The 22,367-nt window shown below is 55.6% G+C and overlaps 2 protein-coding genes across 3 annotated transcripts; both read left to right on the top strand.

Annotated features, from left to right (window-relative positions):
- The first annotated feature begins 1,103 nt into the window (after nt 1-1,103).
- TOMM40 (translocase of outer mitochondrial membrane 40) lies at nt 1,104-16,161 on the top strand. Of its 2 annotated transcripts, none has more exons than XM_049901285.1 (10): nt 1,104-1,174; nt 1,314-1,596; nt 2,321-2,388; nt 2,865-2,957; nt 4,265-4,366; nt 4,448-4,553; nt 11,593-11,715; nt 11,995-12,071; nt 12,187-12,289; nt 13,273-16,161. In XM_049901285.1, exons 2-10 carry the CDS (start codon nt 1,320-1,322, stop codon nt 13,410-13,412), a joined length of 1,089 nt encoding a protein of 362 aa, XP_049757242.1. In that variant the 5' UTR covers nt 1,104-1,174; nt 1,314-1,319; the 3' UTR covers nt 13,413-16,161. The 2 variants fall into 2 exon arrangements, with proteins under 2 accessions (XP_049757242.1, XP_049757241.1); XM_049901284.1 differs by having other exon boundaries at nt 1,140-1,217.
- Nucleotides 16,162-17,032: 871 nt separating this feature from the next.
- APOE (apolipoprotein E) lies at nt 17,033-20,666 on the top strand. The gene is made up of 4 exons (XM_049901451.1): nt 17,033-17,122; nt 18,050-18,115; nt 19,013-19,196; nt 19,797-20,666. Exons 2-4 carry the CDS (start codon nt 18,073-18,075, stop codon nt 20,512-20,514), a joined length of 945 nt encoding a protein of 314 aa, XP_049757408.1. The 5' UTR covers nt 17,033-17,122; nt 18,050-18,072; the 3' UTR covers nt 20,515-20,666.
- The last annotated feature ends 1,701 nt before the right edge of the window (nt 20,667-22,367 follow it).

Genomic DNA, 22,367 nt, shown 5'->3' with positions numbered 1-22,367 from the left:
TAGACGGAAGAATAGAAATAGCAGTAATTAAGGGAAATGGGTTTAGGGTTGATGGATAAATCACAAGAATAGGCCACACGCAAAATGATGAAAATTATTGCAATAGGAGCTCAGGGCATGATGGGTAATGAAAATGAATGAGCCAAAGGCGGAGGGATGAATAATGGAGAAATAGGGGTTGCGGGCATGATGGGTAATGGACAGGAATTAATGGGTCTAAAACATGATGGGTAATTAAAGGAGAAGGACCAGAAAATTGATGAAAGTGAATAGGCAGGAATGAGCCAAAGGCTCTATGGGAAATCAAGCTGAAAGGAATGGGGCGGAAGCATGATGGGTAATGGGACAGGAATGAATGGACCAAAGGTAGAAACTGCAGCGACAGGATGACACAAGGCATGATGGGTAGCGAAAGGGGTGGGCCAAAGGCAGCTTTTGCGTTAATAGGTAACGGAGCATTGTGGGTAATGGGGAGCAGAGACGGGTTCACATAACCTGCTAGAAGTCTCCCCAGGTACTGTGAGAAGGCCCGGCACTTCCGGTTTTCGGTCCGCTGCTCCGGATCAGAGGGCTGCCCCTCTGCCGCGGTGGCTGGTGGGACGCGGAGGCCTGACCTTGCTGTCTAGCAGCTCTGCCGCGCAACCCATCTTTACCGATGTCCTTCGACCCTGGCCACTTTAGCCAATGAGTGCGCCAGACAGATTACGTCGTCGGGAGCGGCCCGCTGGGCGGCTGGAACCAATCAGTACGCTGCAAGAGCCAAAACCGACCAATTATCATGGTAACCTTGCCGCGGGCGGAGTCGAAAGAAGGGACTCTTCAGGAGAGGGGCGGAGCCGATGCGTCAGTGGGCGTTGCAAAGTTTGCAGGACAGGCCAATGGCAGGAAAGCACGGGAACCCGCGGCGTCGCAGGCCAAGAGGCGCGGGCACCCTGAGCCAATAGGCAGAAACAGGAGGTGCGCTGTGACCTGCCTGCGAGCACAGACCAACAGAAAATGACGTTCGGAAGAGGTGGGTGGGACTCCCAGCCATGACTCCAATATCAAGGCCGGACCCTGGGCCTGGGAGGCGGACACCAGGGCTCGCTGAGCCAATGGGCTGGGTGGGGCGGGGCGACGGTGGTGGCGGCGGCGGCGGCTGTAGCATAGGGTTCGGTTGCGCGTGGCGCACGGGGTGAGAGCGGATTCCAGGCGGGGGGCAGGCGCAGCCGCCGCCAGTGAGAACTGGGGCCAGTAGCAGGGTGGGGGTTAGCTGGGCACTGGGCCCGGGGCGCGCGGGCCCTGACCTCCGGCCTCTGACCTCTCCCCGGTAGGCTACCATGGGGAACGTGTTGGCAGCCAGCTCGCCGCCCGCTGGGCCGCCGCCGCCGCCTGCACCAGCCCTCGTGGGACTACCGCCACCTCCGCCCGCGCCGCCAGGTTTCACACTGCCGCCGCTCGGGGGCGGCCTGGGGGCCGGGGCCGCTGCGGGCCGAGGTTCGGAACGGACCCCCGGGGCCCCCGCCGCCGCAAGCGCCGCAGGGACAGCGGACGATGGGGCCGGCGGCTGCCTGCCAAACCCGGGCACGTTCGAGGAGTGCCACCGGAAGTGCAAGGGTGAGGGGAGAGGGGTCTCGGCGGGCCTAATGGCCCGGATTTTGGATCTCGGGGGAGAGGGGAGGTCATTTGGGGACCTTGGAGATTGGCGTGAAGCATTGGAATCTTTTAACTGAGTGTTGGGGGTTGATGTTGGGATCGAATGGTGGAACGTTTGGTTTGGGGCTTAGAACGCTGGGATCAAATAGTAGAATTTGGTGTGGAATGCTAAAGCAGTAGAAAAACGCCTTAGGTGCCCGGGGATCAGCCTGGCCAGCCTCCTCGTGTGACCGGGGAGGGAACTGAGGCCCAAGGTCACCATGTCAGCAAGGTATCATGGTGGGGTGGAATCCAAGGCTTCTGGATCCTGACTTGTAAGAATTAGTATAGTAACAGTGGTGGAGACGGATTGACCCTTGGTCTTAGTATTCCTTGTACGTTAACTCTCAAAATCCTTGCAACAGTTGTATTTAGTGAGAGCATCCCCATCTTACGGATGAGGTTGAGGTACAGAGAGAGAAAGTGATTTGGGTAAAGTCACACAAGTAGTAGGTGGTGGCACCAGGGTTTTTTTTGCAGGCAAAGGCCCTGGCTCTATCCAGTAGCCTATACTGCCTCTTTACTGGTTGTGGTTGGGCTGCCTTGTCAGTTGTTCTGCTTGTAGGTTCGTAGAGAAGGGAGAGCTGGGGAGGAAGGGATGAGAGTTGGTGTGTGGGGAGAGTGTGACTGCATTTCTCTTCTCCAGAACTGTTTCCCATTCAAATGGAGGGTGTCAAACTCATAGTCAACAAAGGGTTGAGTAACCACTTCCAGGTGAGCCCTCTTGTTGCCCTTATCCTCCACAGGTCATCCCAGCCATCCCCCTGCATCTGCACAGACAGTCCCCTTACTCTTCTTTAAAGGCATGGGCATTCTTGGTGCTTGAAAAGACTCAAAGACACAGTGCCAGGCCAACTCCTTAGTAGGGGCTGATGGTAGGGTTTCGGGACCCAGAACCCAGAAATAACCCCCCCCACACACATAACATCCAGGCAGAAGTGAAGTAGCAGGTATGTAGCCATCCCCCAGTGCCCCACTACATCTTTTCTCTGAGTTTCTAGTTCAGCCAGGCCATGCCTCCTAGTCTTCATCCCCTGCCCGGCCCAGGGCCCGCGCCGCCTCCCACTCCCCCGCCTTGCCCTCTCCCAGAGGGGAGGCAGACTGGCATGTATGTCCCATCCCAGGCTGGAGGGAAGCTCTGCTGAGGGTGGCCCCCAGTCTCATGCCCACAGCCATCCTTCTTCTCACAGGTGAACCACACAGTAGCCCTCAGCACAGTCGGGGAATCTAACTACCACTTCGGGGTCACGTACGTGGGGACAAAGCAGCTGAGTCCCACGGAGGTGAGATTCCTTATGTCATTTGTTCATTGTATCTTTCTTTGGACAAACATGTAGCCAAATGCCAAGGCTTCATCAGGAGAAAGTCAGAGCAGCTGGGGTGTGGAGGGTTGGGACGGTGTCTCTCCAAGGTGCGTTGGAACACGGGGAATGCCTTTATTCCACAAACATCCCCCGAACCCCTCCTCTGTGCCCAGTCCTTTGCTGGGTGATACTGGGGTGACCATGACAACCTTTTCTGTCACCAGGCAGTGATGACCCAGAGCGGGCAGGGCTGAGTGTAAATTGTGCAGGGCGTTGAACGCAAAAACTAGGCGTTTGGACTTTCTCTAGAGGTTCTCAGGCAGCCATGGGAGATTTAAAAGAGGGTAAGACGTCAGATTTTATCCTTTAGAAATATCCCTCAGGTTGTCTTGTGGAGGCTAGATTGGAGGAGGGGAGGAGGCAACACTGCGGGTCTGGAAGGAGACTGGGGCAGGACACAGGCAAAAGAGGAGTGGGGACTGAATTAGGTCCCTGCCTAGGTGCTTGGTTGCTAACTGAGAGGTTGGTGGTTCAAGTCCATGGAGCATCCTTGGAAGAAAGGTCTGGCAGTTTACTTCTGAAAAATCAGCAAAACTGTATGGAGCGTAGTTCTACTATGACACACATGGGGTTGCCATGAGTTGGGATCGACTCAATAGCCACTGGTTGGTTGGTTGGTTTTTTCTTCCTACTATTTCCCTTCACGTTCATTTATTCAACCGACCTTGATTGTGCCCCTGTTCTGTGCCCAGTCCTCTATTGGACAGTGCTGGGGACAGAGCGGTGACCAAAACAGTCTCAGCCCTGCCTTCGTGGGGCTCACGGTCCAGTGAGGGGGAAGGGGGACAGACCTATCCCCAGAGAATAATAACCCTGAGCATGCAGGGCTGAAATGGGAGAGCCCAAAGGCTATGGAGCCCTGGTGCTGTGATGGTTAGGTGCTCGGCTGCTAACCAAAAGGTCAGCAGTTTGAACCCACCAGCTACCCCACAGGAGAAATATATGACAGTCTGTTCCCATAAAGGTTACAGCCTTGGAAACCGTATGGGCTAGCTCTACTCTGTCTTATAGCGTGGCTAAGAGTCAAAATCAACTCCACAGCAGGGAGTATGAAAGCTATGGGAACCTAGAAGGGTAGGTACAGCCGAGATGGTTGGGTAGGGCTTCCTGGAGGAGGGGACCCCAGTCTGAGACTGTCTGACCCTAGGCTTCTCAACTGGGCCCGTTCCTCAGGTACTCCCATTATGCTGGCCCTCTGACCTCTAACCTTGCCCTCTGCCCCCCAGGCATTCCCTGTGCTGGTGGGTGACATGGACAACAGCGGCAGCCTCAATGCTCAGGTCATTCATCAGCTGGGCCCTGGCCTCAGGTCCAAGATGGCCATCCAGGTGAGTGAGGGCCTCGAGCCAGCTGCTCTCCCAGCCACGCTACACACTGACTGCCCTCACACTCGCCTGTGTCCCCCACAGACCCAGCAGTCGAAGTTTGTGAACTGGCAGGTAGACGGGGAGTACCGGGGTTCTGACTTCACTGCAGCCGTCACCCTGGGGAACCCAGATGTCCTGGTAGGCTCAGGTAAGAGGGTGCTCCAAACCAGTTCCCTTCCCCAGACCGTCTGAGAAATGGCCAGGGGCAGGAGTGGTTTTGACACCTCAGTAGGTGAGAGCACAGGTTCCCACTCAGCTCCACCGCTGTCTTAAATGTGCTTTTAGGTAGGTTTGCCACCTCTCTGGGCCTCGGTTCCTCCGCCTGTCAACAGCTACCTCACCGGGTAGCTGAGTGGGTTCTCTGAGTTAGTACATGGCATGTGGCGGGAACCAGGTCCTTGTGGGCTGCTCTGGTCCTTGTTACTTACAGGGTTCTCGGCTTGCTTGGGAGCACGGAGCCGTCCGCAGGTGGGCCAGAGCCACCTGCTGCAGGGAGGCGGGGGGGAGGGGGGCGGTGAGAGATAGGGGCTGACACAGGACATTCCTGGTGGGGTCAGGTGGGAGCAGGGACCACCTGTTTTCTGTCTGTATTTGTGTCAGTTCTAGCCTGTCCCTTCCCCTTTTTTGTCTGTGTGTGTCTTTGATTTCTCCACGTTCATCTAACGAGAGTATCTGTTGAGCGTGTGCTCCCTGTGTGTGTATGTATGCACACACTGTTCAACACTGCACCGTTTGCACCTATAAAACCAGACAAACCTGTTGTTGTGAAGGCAGTTCTTACTCATAGCCAGCCTATAGGACAGAGCAGAACTCCCACTTGGGGTTTCCGAGACTGGAATCTTTATGGAAGCAGACTGCTGCATCTTTCTCCTGTGGAACAGCTGGTGGGTTCGAACTGCTGACCTTTTTGTTAGCTGAGCGCATTTACCACTGTGGCACCAGGGCTGCTTCAGTGCTGCCATAGTCACAGTTGAACGCGGTATAAGTACCTGTAAATGTATATGTGTACCCATACGTTTACTGGGCGGACAGTTTTGAACAAAGGAGACTTGAGTCTACCCTCAGAGAGCTTCCATTCCAGGAGGACAGACAGTGGGTAAACTAACACATAAATGAAAGATGTCAGACGATAGGAACTGTTGAGAAAATTGAGGGACTGGGGCGGGGTGGGTGGAGCTCTCGGAGAAGGCCTCATTACCTGGGCCACATGTGAACCAAGACTGGAGTTGGTGAGGGAGGGAGCCGTGTAGTGATGTGGGGGAAGAGCTTTCCAGCCAGAGGGAACAGCAAGCATAAAAGTCCTGAGGCAGGATCACGCGGGGTGTGTTCAAGGAACATGGAAACGGTGGCTGCAAAGTGATAAAGCCAGTCAGAGAGGGGACAGGGCCGTGTTGCAGCGGGCTTTGTGGAGCCTTTACAGGAGCACCCTGAGCAGGAGAGGGACTAACAAAGCTGACTAACACGATCCCTTGTGCTGGCTTTCGGAGAACAGACTACAAGGATTCCATCGCAGTGGAGGGTAAGAAGTGCCTGGATTCTGAAAGCAGTGTGAAGTTGGAGCCAGTTCCCATTTGCGGATGGAGGCTGAGAGAGCCGTCGGAGATGACTCCACAGGGTTTGGTGTGTGCACCGGTAGGGTGGCACTGCCGATTATCGGGTTTGTGTGTGTCCGCGGCCGCCCGCTTGGTCACAGAGCAGCAGGCTCTTGGGCAGCGAGTACTGAGTGAGTCATGAAGATGGGAAGCCAGGAGGGTCTGGGAGAGGGATCGCTTCTGCCTAGAGGAGTCTAGGGAGACTTCCCAGGAAATATGTCAGCTTGGAGCTGCAAAGACAGAGAAAGGGCTCCCCTGGCTGAGGGAAGAGGGGCGTCTTTGTTTCCTAGCGCTGCTGTAGCAGAAAGAAACGCCACGAGTGTGTGGCTTTAACAGACCTCTTTTCTCACAGTTTAGGAAGCTAGAGACAGAATTCAGGGTACCGGCTGTCGGGGAAGGATCTCTCTGTCCGCTCAGGGGTAAAATCCACGTTTCGGCTTCAGGAGCGTTATTTTCGGGGTTCATCAAAGATTTTCACTTGGCATCTGTCTTCTCCCATTCCTGCTTACTTGCCTCTGTGCTTAATCTGCTCTTATTTCTCGAAAGTGGTTAGGTTTTAGACATGCTCCACTCTAATAAGGCCTGAGTTACGTAACAATCTCCAAACAGGATCACGTCCACAGATGTGTGGTTGTTAGTTGCCTTCCAGTCTATTCCGACTCACAGTGACCCCACGTGTGCAGAGTGTAACTGCTCCGTAGGGTTTTCAAGGCTGTGACCTTTCAGAAGCAGATCGCCAGGCTTTTCTTCTGAGGAACCACTTGGGTTCAAGCCGCCAGCCTTTCGTCTAGTAGTCGAGCCCTTAATTGTTTGCACCGCCTAGGGACTCCTATCCACAGGTACCAACCAAACCAAACCCATTGTTGTCGAGTCAGTTCTACCTCATAGTGACTCTAGAGGACAGAGTAGAACTGCCCCGAAGAGTTTCCAAGGAGCACCTTGCAGATTTGAACTGCTGACCTTTCAGTTAGCAGACTTAGCACTTTATCACACTGCCAGTGTTTCCATCCCCGGGTACGGGGTTAGGATTCCAGCACATATTTTGTTGTTGTTAGGTGCCGTGGAGTTGGTTCTGACTCACAGCAACCCTGTGTACAACAGAACAAGACACCACCTGGTCCTGCGCAATTTTCACAGTTGTTGCTGTGTTTGAGCCCATTGTTGCAGCCACTGTGTCAATCCATCTCCTTGAGAGTCTTCTCTTCTTCGCTGACCCTTTCTTTTACCAAGCATGATGTCCTTCTCCAGGGATGATTCCTTCTGATAACATGTCCAGAGTACGTGAGACACAGTCTCGCCGTCCTTGCTTCTAAGGAGCATTCTGGCTGTACTTCTTCCAAGACAGACTTGTTTGTTCTTTTGGCAGTCCAGGGTGTATTCAGTATTCTTCGCCAGTACCACAATTCAGAGGCATCTGTTATCCTCTGGTCTTTTTTACTCACTTTCCAACTTTCGCATGTGTGTGAGGGCATTTTAGGGGAACACAGTTCAATTCATAACAAGGAGCAACAGCATTGACAGCAGAGCAGCTGGAGCAGAGCTGAGGAGAGAGGAAGGGCTGGATCACAACATCTGAGAGAGGAGGGAAGCTGGGGAGAGCAGGCAAGGAGGAGAAGAGAGGCCTTGTGGGAAGGAGGGTCCTTGGGAGCCATTCAGAAACATTTCTGTCCCCTGCTGGGGGCTGATGGCATCATCTGCCTTTCTCTTAAACAGATGAGGAAGAAGGGAGTCAGAGGGGACAGGGCCACCTCAGGGCTTCAGTGGAGTGAATTGGGGCACAGGAGCATGCTGAGCAGGGAGGCGGGTGGGCTGCCTTAGCTTCTAACGGGATCCCTTGTGCTGATGTTGGTGCTCAGAGCCGGCCACGGGGTGCCAGGTTAGTTGCGCCAGTGGAGTTCTCCCTCTACTTCCTGGAACTGCCGAGTTCTCTCTACCCCGGGACCTTTACACGCGCTATCTCTGTGCCTTGAAACTCTTTCCTCTGGTCTTAAGGTGGCCGAGCCTTCACCTCGGACTTCCAGCTCACGTGTCACGCTCACAGAGACCTACATTGATGAAAGTGACCCACAACTTGGCGGGCTGTACCACACCGCCCCATCCCCTAGTCTTTGTAGCACTTGCCTCTGGGACTGTCTTGTTCTCTGTCACCCATTTCTCTGCTAGGATGCTGGCTTTTAGAGGGCATCCTGTCTTACTCACCACTGTATCCCTAGTGCCTAGAACTGTGCCAGGAACAGAGTAGGTGCTCAGAAAATGCTTATTGAACCAAGCAGTGAGTGATAGTGATGGCAGGCCCCTCTTGCTCTTTGTCAGGCCCAGAGCACATCATACGTATAATCTCCTTCATTCCATCATTCCAGATGCTGGGGATAGAGCAGTGAGGAAAACGGCTCATTGATTCTTCTCAACAGCTCTACGAGGCAGATGCTGCCATTATCCCATCTTACAGGGGAGGAAACAGGCCCAGGGAGGGAAACCAACTTCCCCAAGGGTGCACAGCAAGTCAGACGTGAGCATCCATGCTCTTCTGTCTGGCACCAGGCACCTCAAACTCCAAACGCCGCCTCACTGACCTCTTCTTTTGTGCTTTCTTCCTCTTTCCTGGAGCCTAAGGTCATGGGCAGCGCTTTTGTCTTAGTTCTCACAGGTATCTCTTCCTTCCCTGAGGCACTAGTACGAACAGGGCCCACATCTGTGCTAAGCTAACGTACTACTAACAGCTCAGGCTCTGGAGACAGGCAGCTCCACCCCTGGCCAGCTCTGTGATCCCAGGTAGTGGCTCCACCCCCTCTGGGTCTCAGTTTCCGCTTCTGTCATGTGGGGGGCACAATAGTAGCAACCGCCTTGTAGGTGAAGGACTCAGTCTTCAGTGCACGTGGTTAGGATTCACCCTCTGCCTGGATGTTTGTGATGGCCCACGGTGGGCGGGGGTTGTCAGTGTTTATATTGCCCCTGTTTTAGAGGTGAAGGAAGCAAGGCCCAAAGGTGCAGCCTCTCACCCAGGACCACATAGTCTCCATTCTGACCACCTAGTGTACACCCAGCCCTGAGCAGGACAGTGCTGGGCCACACAGCGGTGATGAGATGGCCTGTTCCTGCCCTCAAGGGGCTCCCACATCGGTGGGGGAGACATTGGCCTTTAAGCAGATATCATACAATTAACTCATTGCTATTGTGAGAAATCCTACATGGGAGATGTTGAGGCTGCTGTGGGAGCTAGTAACAGTGAACCCTGTCTGACTTGGAGGGACAGCGACCCCTTCTCTACAGGGGGTCTAGACCCTGAGTGGGATTTGTTAGAAGGCGGGTAAAGAGGAGAGCGCTCTAGGACAAGGGCTCTGCGTGGATGAAGGCCTGAGGGCCTGGGCTGGTCAAGGACAGAAGGAAAGCTCTCTCCTGTGGGGGTCACCATCCCTTCAGGTGTTTCCCCCGCCACACGTCTGTCCTGAGTGTTCCTGTTCCTGCCCCAAGCAGGCCGCATTTGTGCACCCCTGGCCTCCACACATGCGCACTAAATGCCTGTGGTGTCCCCTGACAGTTGGGACAGACGCAGATGTGTTCAGACATTGCCCCACTCCCCTGGGGAGTGAAATCATCCCAGCTAAGAACCGCTGGAGCTCACTGTCCAGTGGAGGTACATGGATATGGGTGAGTGTCACAGAAGAGACAAAGCGAGTTAAGGCGCTGGAAGTGGGGGGAGGGGCCCAGAGGGGGGACCATACTGGGGAAACAGCAAAGATGCCAGGGAGGCCGGAGCTGAGAGAATTCGAGTGAGGACTCCCGGGACCGTGAGCAGCTGCAGGAGAGGTCGTGTGCTGACTGCGGCTCCCACGAGGTCCCTATGGCTGCTATTGGTCTCATTAACTTTAGGGGTCAAGGGTGGAAGCAGGGAGACCCAGAGGGGTAACTCAGCTGGCCCAATGGGGATGGTGACTCAGGCCAGGGGGTGCTAGGGAGAAGCAGGCAGGTCCAGGCAATAATGAGGTGCAGGTGTTTAGTTGGCCAGGCCCAGCAGGCAAGTGAGCTCCGCAGGTTCCTGTGGCCTGGAGGAGGGTGTCTGGCCCCACCATGCCTTGTAGCTGTGACATGAGGAGCCAGGCTCATCTCCTGAGGGCACTGGGGGAGCCATGGCAGGTTCTGGGCAGGGGAGGGACAGGGTCAGGTTTGCTCCGTGTGAGGGGGCGAAACTGGAACAGGAGACCAGGGGGGAGCCTGGGGTGAGAGGAGCAGAGGCCTGGGACGTGGAGGGGAGGGCTAGATGGAGAGCCCTTTGAGGGTGGGAGGAAAGTCTCAACAGCTGAGAGGCCAGAGGCCCTGAGTTGAAGTCTTTGTCTTTTTGTGTGACTTCAGACAGCTCCTTTTCCCCCTGGTCCTCAGTCTCCCCTGCAATTGAATGCATGGGGTGATGCTGACCAGAGGCATAGGCGTTGGGAGCTGATTTGTATAATTTCCTTGTTGGAGGCCCAATTGGCTCTCAGAAGCCCATTGGGATGGGCTCCAGCCCCCTGCTGTTCATGCCACTTGAGGAAACAACCACCAGCACCCTCGCCGAGAGCCCTCCACCTCCCTCTGTCCCATCGGCCTGTCTTGAGAGCTACCTGCCAGTGCGGGAGGCCCCTGCGCCTGTCCACCAGCCCTGCCACTTCAGAGAGCCAGGAGCCTCGTGGGCAGCCCCGCTCCCTTGGGCCAAGGTCCTCAGCGTGTGCTTCTGGCTTTGTCTGGGGAGCGTCCTCCCAGCACTGGTGCCCTTCACAGCCTCGTCTCCCGCCCGCACTGTATGTCCCTGGGCGGTGACCTCTAAGCCTTGTGTCTGTCCACTTGGTGTGTTTCTCCACTGGGGAGTCTTACGTGCCCCTCTTTCTGTCTCTTTTGCTTATTGTTGCTTTCTGTCTGTATATGTGTCTTTCCTATTTCTCTGCTCCTCCTTCTTCCTTCTAGTTTTTCCACTCCTATAACACCACATGCATGAGGCCGCTCACTCTCCTCGGCTCCAATTTCAGGCCTTGGGCTCGAGGAGCTCAGCCCCACGGTGGAGGTGCTCAGGACTCAGAGCCATCCTTGCTGGGAGGGACAGGTAGCCCAGACGTGGTCCTCAGAGGAGCGAGTAATGGCAGCAGCCAGGCTATGTTCTGTCTCCGTCACCCCACAGAGGTTGTCCTGTGGACACCAGACACGGGACATGGTGCCCTACGGTCACTCCACTGCCAAGTGGTGGGGCCGGGATTTGAATCCTGCCATCTGGCCCCAGAATGTGCTCTTAACCACCCTGCTGTCCTGCCTCTCAAGGTGGTAGAGTGGTTCAGTGCCTAGGCTGAGCCTAGACTGGAGTCTGTCCTGATATGCGGTATGACACCAGGAGAGTGACTTTGCCTCCATCAGTTGCCAAGACTGCTTCTGTAAATGGTGTCCAGTGAATGCTGGCCTCGTGGGAACTGCTGGTCCACAGGCTAGGAGTGAGGAGCAGGCTCAGTCTGAGGATGGCCTGAGTCTGGCATGGCACCCTGGCTGGAGGAGGGATGGCACCTACCCCAGGCCCCTGGCTGGGTGGAAACTGACCACCGAACCAGGATAAATCTCCCATCCCTCTCCCTGCAGGCATCCTCGTGGCCCATTACCTCCAGAGCATCACCCCGTGTCTGGCCTTGGGCGGAGAGCTGGTCTACCACCGGCGGCCGGGGGAGGAGGGCACCGTCATGTCTTTAGCTGGGAAATACACATGTGAGCCTAGGGCCCAGGGACTGGAGTTAGAGGCCCAGATTCCTGGGTCTGAGGGAGGAGGGGGGCCTGGACTCCTGGGTCTGAGGGAGGTGGGGGCTAGGGGCTTGGATTTCTGGGTCTATGGGGGGCCCAGACTCCTGGATTTGAGGGCAGAGGGAGCTGGGAGCTTGGACTCCTGGGTCTGTGGGAGTTGGGTGCCCAGACTCCTGGATGTGAGGGCGAAGGGGACCCCCAGGTCCCCTTGGTAACCTGCCCCTGCCCTCCCCGACCTTCTCACAGTGAACAACTGGTTAGCAACAGTAACACTGGGCCAGGCCGGCATGCACGCCACATACTACCACAAAGCCAGTGACCAGGTGAGCTGCTCAGAGGCCAGCTGTCAGGGTGGTGCCTCCAGCTTGGATTGCCAGGGGCAGGTGTGCCTGGGGTGTTCCCCTATTGGCACGTGAACTCTGTTCCCGGTCCCTCCAGTTGCAAGTGGGCGTGGAGTTTGAGGCCAGCACAAGGATGCAGGACACAAGTGTCTCCTTCGGGTACCAGCTGGACCTGCCCAAGGCCAACCTCCTCTTCAAAGGTACAGACCTCAGTTTCCTGGCATGGAAAACAGCTGTGACTCAGCTCTGAGCAGGCATAGAGACCAAAGGAGCCGACACAGGATGGTGTTGAGGCGGCTTCTGTGAGCCTCCAAATCATCCGGGAGCAGTCATTAGGAGTGGACGTTCCTGGGCCCCACCCCAGGGCATGAGGTGCATGTGTCTGGTCCAGGCGGGGGCCAAGCATCCATGACACAGTCCCATCCCACCCTAACCAGCCCACTGGTGCCCACTCTGAATGTGGGTCCCCCCGCCATCACATTAGAGGAAACAGGCTCCCACAGGTTCCACGGTGACAGCTGGATGCAGACCCTCAGTCCGGGGCAACTGACTCTTAGTCCCGGTCTCTGGCCTCCAATCTCCGTTCTTCTCATTGTATGCGTGTGAAAACCCACAGGCAGGCCCACTCAGGCAGCCTGGGTTGGGGCTCCAAGAGGCAGGGCCCAGAGATGTGTTTGCTCTGGAATCTACCTTCCTGCCTGCCTCTCGACCCCTCCCTCTGCAACCAGCCAGGCTCCAGCGCTGCTGCTTCCCTGCCCCGATTGAATGAGCTGTAATCCCGGCCTCCTGGGTGGCAGGGGCAGCTGCACGCAGCGCGCATACATTCTAAGGTTCTGTGCACATCCCCAGAAGAAATTCAACAGATACTGAGCATCGACTCTGTGCTTGGCCCTTTGTTGGGTAGTGCTGGTGACACAGCAGTGACCAGGCCCTGTCCTTGCAGGGCTCCACGGGGGTAGGGTGGAGATGGGGGAGAGTCAGGGAGGAAGGGGTATGTCATGGAGGTGGAAGAGGAAGAAGAGCTGGTTGCAACCAGGGGTGAAGGATGCTCGGGGTGCTTTAGAGTTACCGGGTGGCTGGCACAGTGTGGTCAGTCAGCCTGACTGGTGTCAGAGGTACCTGGAGCATGCTTGCACGGGATGGGTGGGGACCCTGCACACCTCACCCAGTGCTCTGCCCACAGGCTCCGTGGACAGCAACTGGATCGTGGGTGCCACGTTGGAGAAGAAGCTCCCACCGCTGCCCCTGACCCTGGCGCTCGGGGCCTTCCTGAACCACCGCAAAAACAAGTTCCAGTGCGGCTTTGGCCTCACCATCGGCTGAGCCCCACCTGGGCCCGCCTTCCACGCCCTTCCTCCTTCAGACCCCGCCTCCCCTCCCCCGGCCATGGAGGGGAGACTTGAGCCCCTCTCTCCCTCCCTTCCCTGCTTCTCTGAGGGTTGAGGGGCAGCAGAAAGGAGGGGACCCATCAACCCAGGGGCTGAGGAGGGAATTGTCGAACCGAGGGGTGCTTTAGGGTTCTGAGCACCGGGGCTGCATGCCCAGTGAGCCTGGGGTCCTGGAAGGGATTCTGGAGTTGAGGGGCACTCGGGGTTCTGAGCACCAGGGGCAGAGGCAGCCAGACCAGACGACCTCAGGGAGGAGTGTCGGGGGTCCCCATCCCCCCCGCAAGGGCCCAGGCCTCGGCGCCCTTGTAGGGGCAGCCAGCGGAGGAAGGAGCTTTTCAACCCCAATCAGCCCGCCCATCCCTTTTCCCACCCGCCCCTCAGCATAAATCATGTTTATAAGTTATGGAAGAACCGGAACATTTTACAGAAAAAGAAGAAAAAACGACAAAAAATATATGTGGAAAAATAAGTGAAACGGGACACCTCCATTTTCCTACGTGTGTGTCTGGGGATCCCGCAGCCCCTTGAGCAGCTTCTATACATTTCCTCCCTTGAGGCCTCCTGCACCTGCCTTTCCCATGGCCTGCCACCAGAGGGGGCTATAGGAGAGGGAGCGCCTCGAGGTCACCGGCCTGCCGGGGACCCACGCAAGGCGGCTGCTTGCCCTCAGCCCACCTCCAAGGGGAAGTGCTGGCTCGAGATCACAGAGGCTCCCCGTGACTCTTGCCCACAGGCCTTCCGTCACCAGGAGACCGAATCTCGAGGTCATTCACCGCGGTTTGACATAGCTAGAGAGGACTTTGTTCCTGCTTACTGAAGCAGTGGGGGTGAGGATGTTGTTCGGTGCGTGGGTGGGGGCAGGGAGCTGCAAAGCCAGAGTCCTTTCCCCCCACTCCCCTGCCCCACAATTCCAAAAGGTGCAGGAGTGATGGGATCTGAGAACTTCATTCTGATAGGAAGGTAGAGCTTTCAGAAGCTGCCCCAAAGATTCCAGCCACGGGAAAAGCTTAAGAACTGCTGAGGGGTTGGGGGGGGGCTCAGGCTCCTGGCACCTGATGGAGCGAGCAGTGGGAGGTGGGTCACTTGTGTCTCAGCATCTAAAGCTGGGGAGGAGGGAGCCCAGGGCTTTGCCAGCTTGACCTTAGGTAAACTGCAGACGCTGTCACCCCACACCTCTCCAGACAGGGGAACTGAAACCCTTGCTCATCTCCCCTCAGCAGTCTGGGAGAGGGAGGCTGCTGGGCAGAAGGACCCCTAGTTACCCTGCCAGGCCACCTCACCTCCCTGCCAGTGCCCTCTGAGACCAAAGCAAGCAGTCCAGGGCCTGGCTTGGCATTGGGCTCCATTCCTGGGACCCAATGCCTCTTCTGACCCCACAGAATCCAGTGTTGCCACCCCCTCATGGAACCAGGAATGAGTCCCGCCTCCAATTCGTGTGTAGCCTTGACTCCTCAGGTTTTGCTATTGAACAGGATTTGTATAACTAGGAAGGTACCAGCAGTTAGCCTTAATGTAGTACCTGTCATGAACCAAGGACTGTTCTCAGTTCTTCAGATGCACGTTAACTGGCTGCATCACCAAACTGGTGTAGGTGCAGTTATTTTCCTGGTTTTATAGATGAGGAAGCTGATGCTCAGAGAGGCTAGGTCATTTACCCAAGGCCACACAGCTGGCAACTGGCAGAGCCGCACTCCCAGTCCAGGCTGTTTGGTTCCAGAGCCCACAGTTCTAACTGAGCACCACAGCTTCTCAAAGCCCTGTAAAAGGCACAGTCCATGGGCAGCTCTTGGGATCCACAACACCTGTGCTGGAGGGAAGTGCTGGGTCCTCATTTCCCGAAGTAGGGAAAGTGACTCAAAGAGGGCCTCCCAGGTGTCCAAGTTCAAGGCCAAAGAGGTGGAGCCAGGATTAAAATGTAGGTTTCTTGCTCCAAGCCTAGGCTTTTAGCAACTGCATTACAGTGTCCCCACCCTTCTATCCCATTTCTATCTGGGCCCCCAGACTCCAGAATTGCAGCCCCAGCCCCATCTCTCTGGGTCAAGCCCCCTTACAATGGGTTGGATTGCTTTTGTATGGTCTTTCTCACCATGGTCTTGTAACTCCTGCCAAATGATTGGGTGAGACCATGCAAATAAGGTGTATGGAACCCTAACAAAGGGATTGGTCAATTTTGCCATCCCACCAGGCTTAAAATGAGCCATCCCAGAGGCGGGAAGGCCAGAAGTGGAATTCGTCCTTTGACCCCGGGGTCCCTGAGCTGAGAATCTCCTAGACTCAGGAGACAGCCGTAACACCAGATACGGAGAAGCAGCGGCAGAGAAATGGCAGCAGCAGAACCAGGAGACCGGCATGAGGTGGCAAGATTCTGACCCAGGGTTCTAGGCAGCTTCAGTGGGCGTGCCAACCCATGGAGTAAGACAGCTGAAGGCCTTCAGGCAGGAGACTTGGTGGCAGAGTGGGGTGCCTCTAGGCACTTGTCAGGAGAGCTAAAGAGCTTTGTAAGATTTGCATGAGCAGGGCAGAGGCCAGGCCCAGGAGCCCAGGGGCTGAGGAAGAGGCCTGCCTGTGGGCACAACCAAAAAGCTGTCCTGACTAAAGAGCTGTATCCTGGGCGTTCCTGAACCTGAATTGTAACCTGTTACTTCCCTAATAAACCCATGATGGTGAGTACGGTCTGTTTGTTATGTATCGCCGCTGTAACGAAATTATCAGACCCAGCAGAGTAATAGCGCCCCAAGAGCGACGGCTGATGTCAGAGTTGTTGAAAAGGTTGAAGGGTGCAGGTATGTCTGACCTCCACCTCAGGGCACCATCCTTGTGCTGTTGATCTTGATTCTCTTCCCACCTCATGCATTTAGAGGAGGTTAACAGTCTCCACCATGCCGTTTTTATACCCCTCCTCCTCAGACCCAGGAGTCCAGAACTCCAGCCTCTCCTCTCCCTGGGCCCAAGTGTCTAAGCCCCTTCCTCTCTCTGGGCCCAAGTGTCTAAGACCCCTCCTCTCTCTGGGCCCAAGTGTCTAAGCCCCCTCCTCTCTCTGGGTCCAAGGGTCTAAGCCTCCAGCCCCCTCCTCCCTCAGACCCAGGAATTCAAACCTTACTCCCCTCAGACCAAAAATCCAGGACCCTAAACACCTCCTTTCCTCACACCCAAGAGCTTGGGCCCCCAACTCCTTAGACCCAGGAGTCCAGGCCCCAGTCCCCTCCTTCCTCAGACCCAGGAATCTGAGCCCCCAGTCCCCTCCTCCCCTAGGACCTTGTAGTCCAAGCTCCATCGGCTCCTGTCCCAAATTTTGTCCATCCACACAGTAGGGGTAAGAGGCGCTCCAGGCCTGCTTGATCCCCTTCCATGTCCAGCCTCCTAGAGTAGAGGAGGGCAGTAGGGTTACTGGGTGAAGTGTCATCTCCCTTCCTGGGGGCTGGGGGGCCACAGGCCACAGGGCCTCCAAGCCCCACTTCCTTCTTCTGCCCTGTTGTGGGGGCGGTGGGAGAGGTACAGCCCACCTCGTGACTAGGGGCTGGCCCAGCCCGCCCTGGCCCTGGGGGAGGGGGCGGGGCAGGGGGGAGCCCTATAATTGGATGAGTCTGATTCCCGGAGTTAGACTCAGCCTGAGCGGAGACGAAAGTCTATCTTCCCCGGGAGCTGGTGAGATGCAGGGACGGGGCAGTGGGACCATCAGCTCAGGGGCTTCTGGGATGATGTGTCAGTGCCCCCAGTCGAGGGGCCTCTGGGAGGGTGTGTCTTGGGACCCTTGGAGCCCTGGCTTCCAGGAAAAAAAGAGCCTGGGGCAGGGAAGGGAATGAAGGAAGCTCAAGAGAGTTGGTGGAGGTGGGCCGGGGAAGAGAAGGCAACTGCCCTACGCCTGGGTCAGGACAAAAGCGGGAGTTGGGGGTGAGGCCGGAAGCAGGGGACTGGATCCAGTGGAGGGCTGGGGTGCCCCATCTCAGCTGAGGAGAGGGGTGGAGAAAGCAGCTGGACCTGTAGGCAAAACGAGGAAACAAGCCATAGCCACATCCTATGAATTGTCACTGTCATTTATTGAGCACCGACTGTGTGCCCCATCCTCCTTAATTGTTGACATAGGCACTGTAGTGGGGTGGGGGGGTGGAGAGCAGGGGGTGGGTAGTGGCAGGGTGGCTGGATTCTCGATCTGAAGAAGGATTTTAAAATGAGAATTCAGTGAATTAACACGTGGAAGACAGCGCACAGATGTGAAGTTGGAGATTAGAACGTGAAGGTGGAACGAGGAATGTGAAACTGGAACTTAGAAAGCCCAATTGGAACTGAAATGGAACCAGGGGCGGAGTGTTGGGGGGTGGAATTTGAACCCTGGGTGAGGGAGATGGAATTTTGGCAGACTGGAGCCGACCTTGGATGGGGAGATACGGGAAGACAATGAGGGACTTAACAAGACAACGAAGAAGCCATTAGGTCTTTGTTTGCGATTGGTTTAGGCCAGATTGGTTTAAGCTGTGGCCTATCTGGGCCGGGCCAGGCCGGGCCGGGCCAGGGTGGGGTGGGGCAGGGCTCTGGGCCTGAGCCTGTTGATAGACACATTTTCTCCTTCCCCAGACTAACCAATCGCCACCCAGAAGATGAAGGTTCTGTGGGCTGTGTTGGTGGTCTCCTTCCTGGCAGGTATGGGGGTGGGGCTAGTTCAGGTTCCATGACCCCTCCCACTTCCATCTTTAGCCCTTGCCCCATCTGGTCCTGGGTCCCCTCTTCTGTAAGTCGGTCTTCCCCTTGAGGACAGGCCCAGGTCTGAGGCCTCGCTGACATTCACTGGCTCTGAGCAGCTGTTTTCACCTCTCTGGGCCTGTTTTGCCCATCCTTAAATTGGGAGCTCTCTCGAACAGTTTCTACCAGCTAGGGTGGGGTGGATGACTTAATACAGTGAAGCCTGTGAGAGCCGAACTCGATGGGACTGCCTTGTTTTTCTGGCTCTCGACAGTTTTCCACCTTTGACAGGGTGTAGCTGACCACTTTTCTGTTGCTATTAAAACCAAAAAAAAAAACAAACCCATTACCAGTGAGTCGATTCCAACTCATAGCAACTCTATAGGACAGTAGAACTGCCCCATATGGTTTCCAAGGAGCGCCTCATTAATTCGAACTGCCAACCTTTTGGTTAGCAGCCATAGTTCTTAACCACTATGCCACCAGGGTTTCCCTACTGCTATAAGTGGAAAATATTTGAGTTTTCCTTTTCTGACTGGTTTCTGCCTTACACAGGTTCCAGCTTTCACAGGTTTTACTGTATATGTGGAGCGCTTAGCAGGTAGTGAACTCTAGAGATGAGCACATCAGAGATGATTATTCTTATCTTCCATCCCCCCAGCGTGGCCCTGCATAAGGCACACAAAGACAGTCAATAAATGCTTGTCCAGTGATTAAACAGGGTGTCCCTCCACCACCCCCCGCCCACCATGCTCCAAAAAGGCCCATGAGCATTTGTGGAGCACCTACTGCATACCAGGTACTGGGTATCCAGAGGGGCAGAAGGGCCCTAACCAGCCAGGAACTTGCTCTGTGCAGGATGCCAGGCCGATGTGGAGCCGGAGCCCGAGGTGCAGTTAGGTCTTCAGCGGCTCGAGAAACAGGGCAGCCAGCCCTGGGAGCTGGCGCTGGGCCGCTTCTGGGACTACCTGCACTGGTTGCAGACGCTGTCTGGGGACGTTCAGGAGGAGCTGCTTGGTGCCCAGATCAACCAAGAGCTGACGTGAGTGCCCTGCCCCGGCCTCTGACCCTCCTGGAGGCAGCTCCCACCAGACTCTCAGCTGGATTTCTCTCTGTCCCCATCACTAACTCCTGGGGGTCTGGTTCTCTCTGTTCTTGCTGTGTCTCTCCATTTCCAACTCCCGTTCTTGACTGCTCCCTGACTAGCTTTCTCATTTTCTAAGGAGTCCCTGGATGGCGCAAACGGTTAAGTGCTGAACTACTAGCTGAAAGGTTGGCGGTTCAAACCCACCCAGAGGGCCTCAGAATAAAGGCCTGGTGAACTACTTCCAAAAAGTCACAGCCTTGAAAACCCTATGGAGTAGTTCTACTCTGTAACAGATGGGGTCGTCTTGAGTCGGAAACGACTCCAGGGCAACTAAAAACACTTCGTGTTTCTCTGTTTCTGTCCTTCCTTTACTCTCCTTTGGAGCTCCTCCTTAGTCTCTGTCTCTCACACTCTGTCTCCTTCTCTCCCTCCCACTTTTTGGTTTGTGCTCTATTACTGTCTTGCCCACACCCCCCCCCCCCGGGCCTTTCCCCGTATTACTCTCCACACACGGCCCCCGTCCGTCTCATCCTCTCCCATCCCCTTGGCCCACAGGACGCTGATGGAGAAGACGCTGAAGGAAGTGTCTGCCTACAAGTCGGAGCTGGAGGCCCAGGTGGGCTCGATGTCCAGGGAACTGCAGGCGCGCATGTCCAAGGAGCTGCAGGCGGCGCAGGCACGGCTGGGCGCTGACATGGAGGAAGTGCGCAGCCGCCTGGCGCAGTACCGCAGCGAGGCGCAGACCATGCTGGGCCAGAACGTCGAGGAGCTGCGCGCCCGCCTCACCTCGCACCTGCGCAAGCTGCACAAGCGGCTGCTACGCGATGCCGAGGACCTGCAGAAGCGCCTGGCAGTGTACAAGGCCGGGGCGCAGGAGGGCGTGGAGCGTGGCGTGGGTGCTATCCGTGAGCAAGTGATGCCACTGCTGGAGCGGGGCCGCGTGCGCGCCGCCACTGTGGGCACTCTGTTCAGCCAGCCGCTGCAGGATCGCGCCGAGGCCTGGGGCCAGCAGCTGCGTGGGCGGCTGGAGCAGGTGGGTAACCGGGCCCGCGACCGCCTGGATGAGGTGAACCAGCAGGTGGAGGAGGTGCGCACCAAGGTGGAGGAGCAGGCCGCCCAGATGCGCCTGCAGGCTGAGGCCTTCGAGGCCCGCCTCAAGAGCTGGTTCCAGCCCCTGGTGGAAGACATACAGCGCCAGTGGGCCGACCTGGTGGAGAAGGTGCAGGCGGCAGTGGGCACCAAGACCGACACTGTATCCAGCGAGAATCAGTGAGCCCCCAGGCTCACCACCTGTCAGGCCCCACTCCTGCCCCATCCCTCCTGCCTCCCTGCCGCCAGCAGGAGGCTCTGCACCTGCCCCAGCTATCCTCCCGGAGGGCGTTCGCTTAATAAAGATCCACTGGGCTGCACAGCAGCTGCCGAGCATCTGTGTGTGGTTTCTAACGCTTGTGCCTTAGTTTCTCCTTCCTTCCCCACACTGGCCACATGACTTCTCATCCTGCCCCCTCTGTCTGACTCCATGTGTGATCAGGTGTGTCTCTTTCTTTGTCTCCACTTCTCTATTTAACTCTCCCTGCTTTTTGCTTCTCTCTGTCCCTTTCTGATGGCTACCAAACAGTTTGTCCTGGACCCTAACCTAAAGCTTGGTGAGTCCAACTCATCCAGAGGTGCCATGGAAGAGAGGCTTGGTGATCTGCTTCCATAAAGATTACAGCCACGAAAACCCTACTGTGTAACACATGGGTCACCAAGAGTCGGAATGACCACAGCAACTGGTTTGGCTTAGTCCCTTTCTGAGTCTTTTGCTTTCTTGTTTCTGCCTCTCACTTTCTCTCCTTTTTTTTTTTTTTTTTGCTTTAAGCATTTTTTTATTGTGATGAAATAAATATGAAAAAACATTTGCCATTTCAACCATTCTTTTTGTGTGTGGACAGCTCATCAATTTCCCTTGCTTTGCCTCTTTCCATTCTGTCTCCAAGACATGAGTTCTGGGACAATTACCCATCCAGTCGATTCTGACCCATAGCGACCCTATAGGACAGAGTAGAACTGCCCCATATGGTTTCCAAGGAGTAGCTGGTGGACTCACACTGCCGCCCCTTTGGTTAGCAGCTGTAATAACGCCCTGGGTTAAATCCTGTTGTTCCGTTTGACTCCCTGTGTGATCTTGGGGAATAATAACAAAAAAAAATCTGAGTCTCAGTTTCCCCATCCTTATAACATCTGCTACACTAAGTCGTGACTCAAAATGACCCGAGACCAATGCCATTATAGTTAAGCTATTATTATCCACTCTCAGGATTCTTCCCTCCCTCTCTCCAGTCATACCTGATTCTGTCTCCCTCTCCTGGGTTCTGTCCTGCTGACCCTTAAGAGGCTTCATTTCCCAGCTTCCTGTTTTCCTCTGCTGAGGTCTTTCATCTGCCTCCTACGGTTTCGCTTGCTCCAGGGGCGCTGGCTAGTTTTCCCCTCACTTGTTAATCACTTTTTTTAATTGTGGTAAATATGTAACAAAACATTGCCCGTTTCAGCACTCTTCCCATATATAGTGCAGTGACATGAGTTATGTTCATCATATCGTTCAACCATCACGCTTATCTGTTCCCAGATTTTCTCATCGCCCCTAAATGCTCAGGGTCTCCTAAGTACTGAGTCCATCACTGGGCTGTTCTTTTCCTCTGAGTTAGCGAGCTCCTTCCTTCACTCCTTTCTGAGTCTTGCTTTCTTTTTCTTTCTGCTTCCCTCTGCCTCTCGCTTTCTTTTTTTTATCCTGCTTTAAAAAATTTGTGGTGAAATATACATAAGAAAACATTTGCTATTTCAACCATTTTTACACATGCAATTCGCTTAATTTTGTGTCTGCCTCTTTGCATTCTGTCTCTTGCCTTCATGCCTCTGCGCTGTCCTGGGCTGCCTGTAACTCCTCTTTCTCTCTTCCAGCCCTGTTGTTTACCTCTTGTCTCTCGCAATGAGCCTACTGGGTGTTGGGTGCAGGCTGGGGGGCTGGGTGAAGGGAGAGGCCTCCCATCACTCCTCTGAGGGTCCCTGCCAAGCCTGTGGAGGTCAGGGCTGGCTGGGAGGTGGGAGTTGGCTCCGCTGAGAGACTGAGATGTGAGAGAGCCTCGG

The sequence above is a fragment of the Elephas maximus genome, chromosome 11 (genome assembly GCF_024166365.1).
Source record: "Elephas maximus indicus isolate mEleMax1 chromosome 11, mEleMax1 primary haplotype, whole genome shotgun sequence".
NCBI classification, from domain to species: domain Eukaryota; kingdom Metazoa; phylum Chordata; class Mammalia; order Proboscidea; family Elephantidae; genus Elephas; species Elephas maximus.
This window is presented reverse-complemented; position numbering and strand designations above follow the sequence as displayed.

Bases quoted from the DNA above. Each gene is read 5' to 3' on its own strand.
- TOMM40 (XM_049901285.1), top strand. From the start codon at position 1,320: ATGGGGAACGTGTTGGCAGCCAGCTCGCCGCCCGCTGGGCCGCCGCCG. The intron at 11,716-11,994 runs GTGAGCCTAGGG...ACCTTCTCACAG, and splicing joins TTTAGCTGGGAAATACACAT to TGAACAACTGGTTAGCAACA. The intron at 12,072-12,186 runs GTGAGCTGCTCA...CGGTCCCTCCAG, and splicing joins ACCACAAAGCCAGTGACCAG to TTGCAAGTGGGCGTGGAGTT.
- APOE (XM_049901451.1), top strand. From the start codon at position 18,073: ATGAAGGTTCTGTGGGCTGTGTTGGTGGTCTCCTTCCTGGCAG. The intron at 18,116-19,012 runs GTATGGGGGTGG...TGCTCTGTGCAG, and splicing joins GGTGGTCTCCTTCCTGGCAG to GATGCCAGGCCGATGTGGAG. The intron at 19,197-19,796 runs GTGAGTGCCCTG...CTTGGCCCACAG, and splicing joins CAGATCAACCAAGAGCTGAC to GACGCTGATGGAGAAGACGC.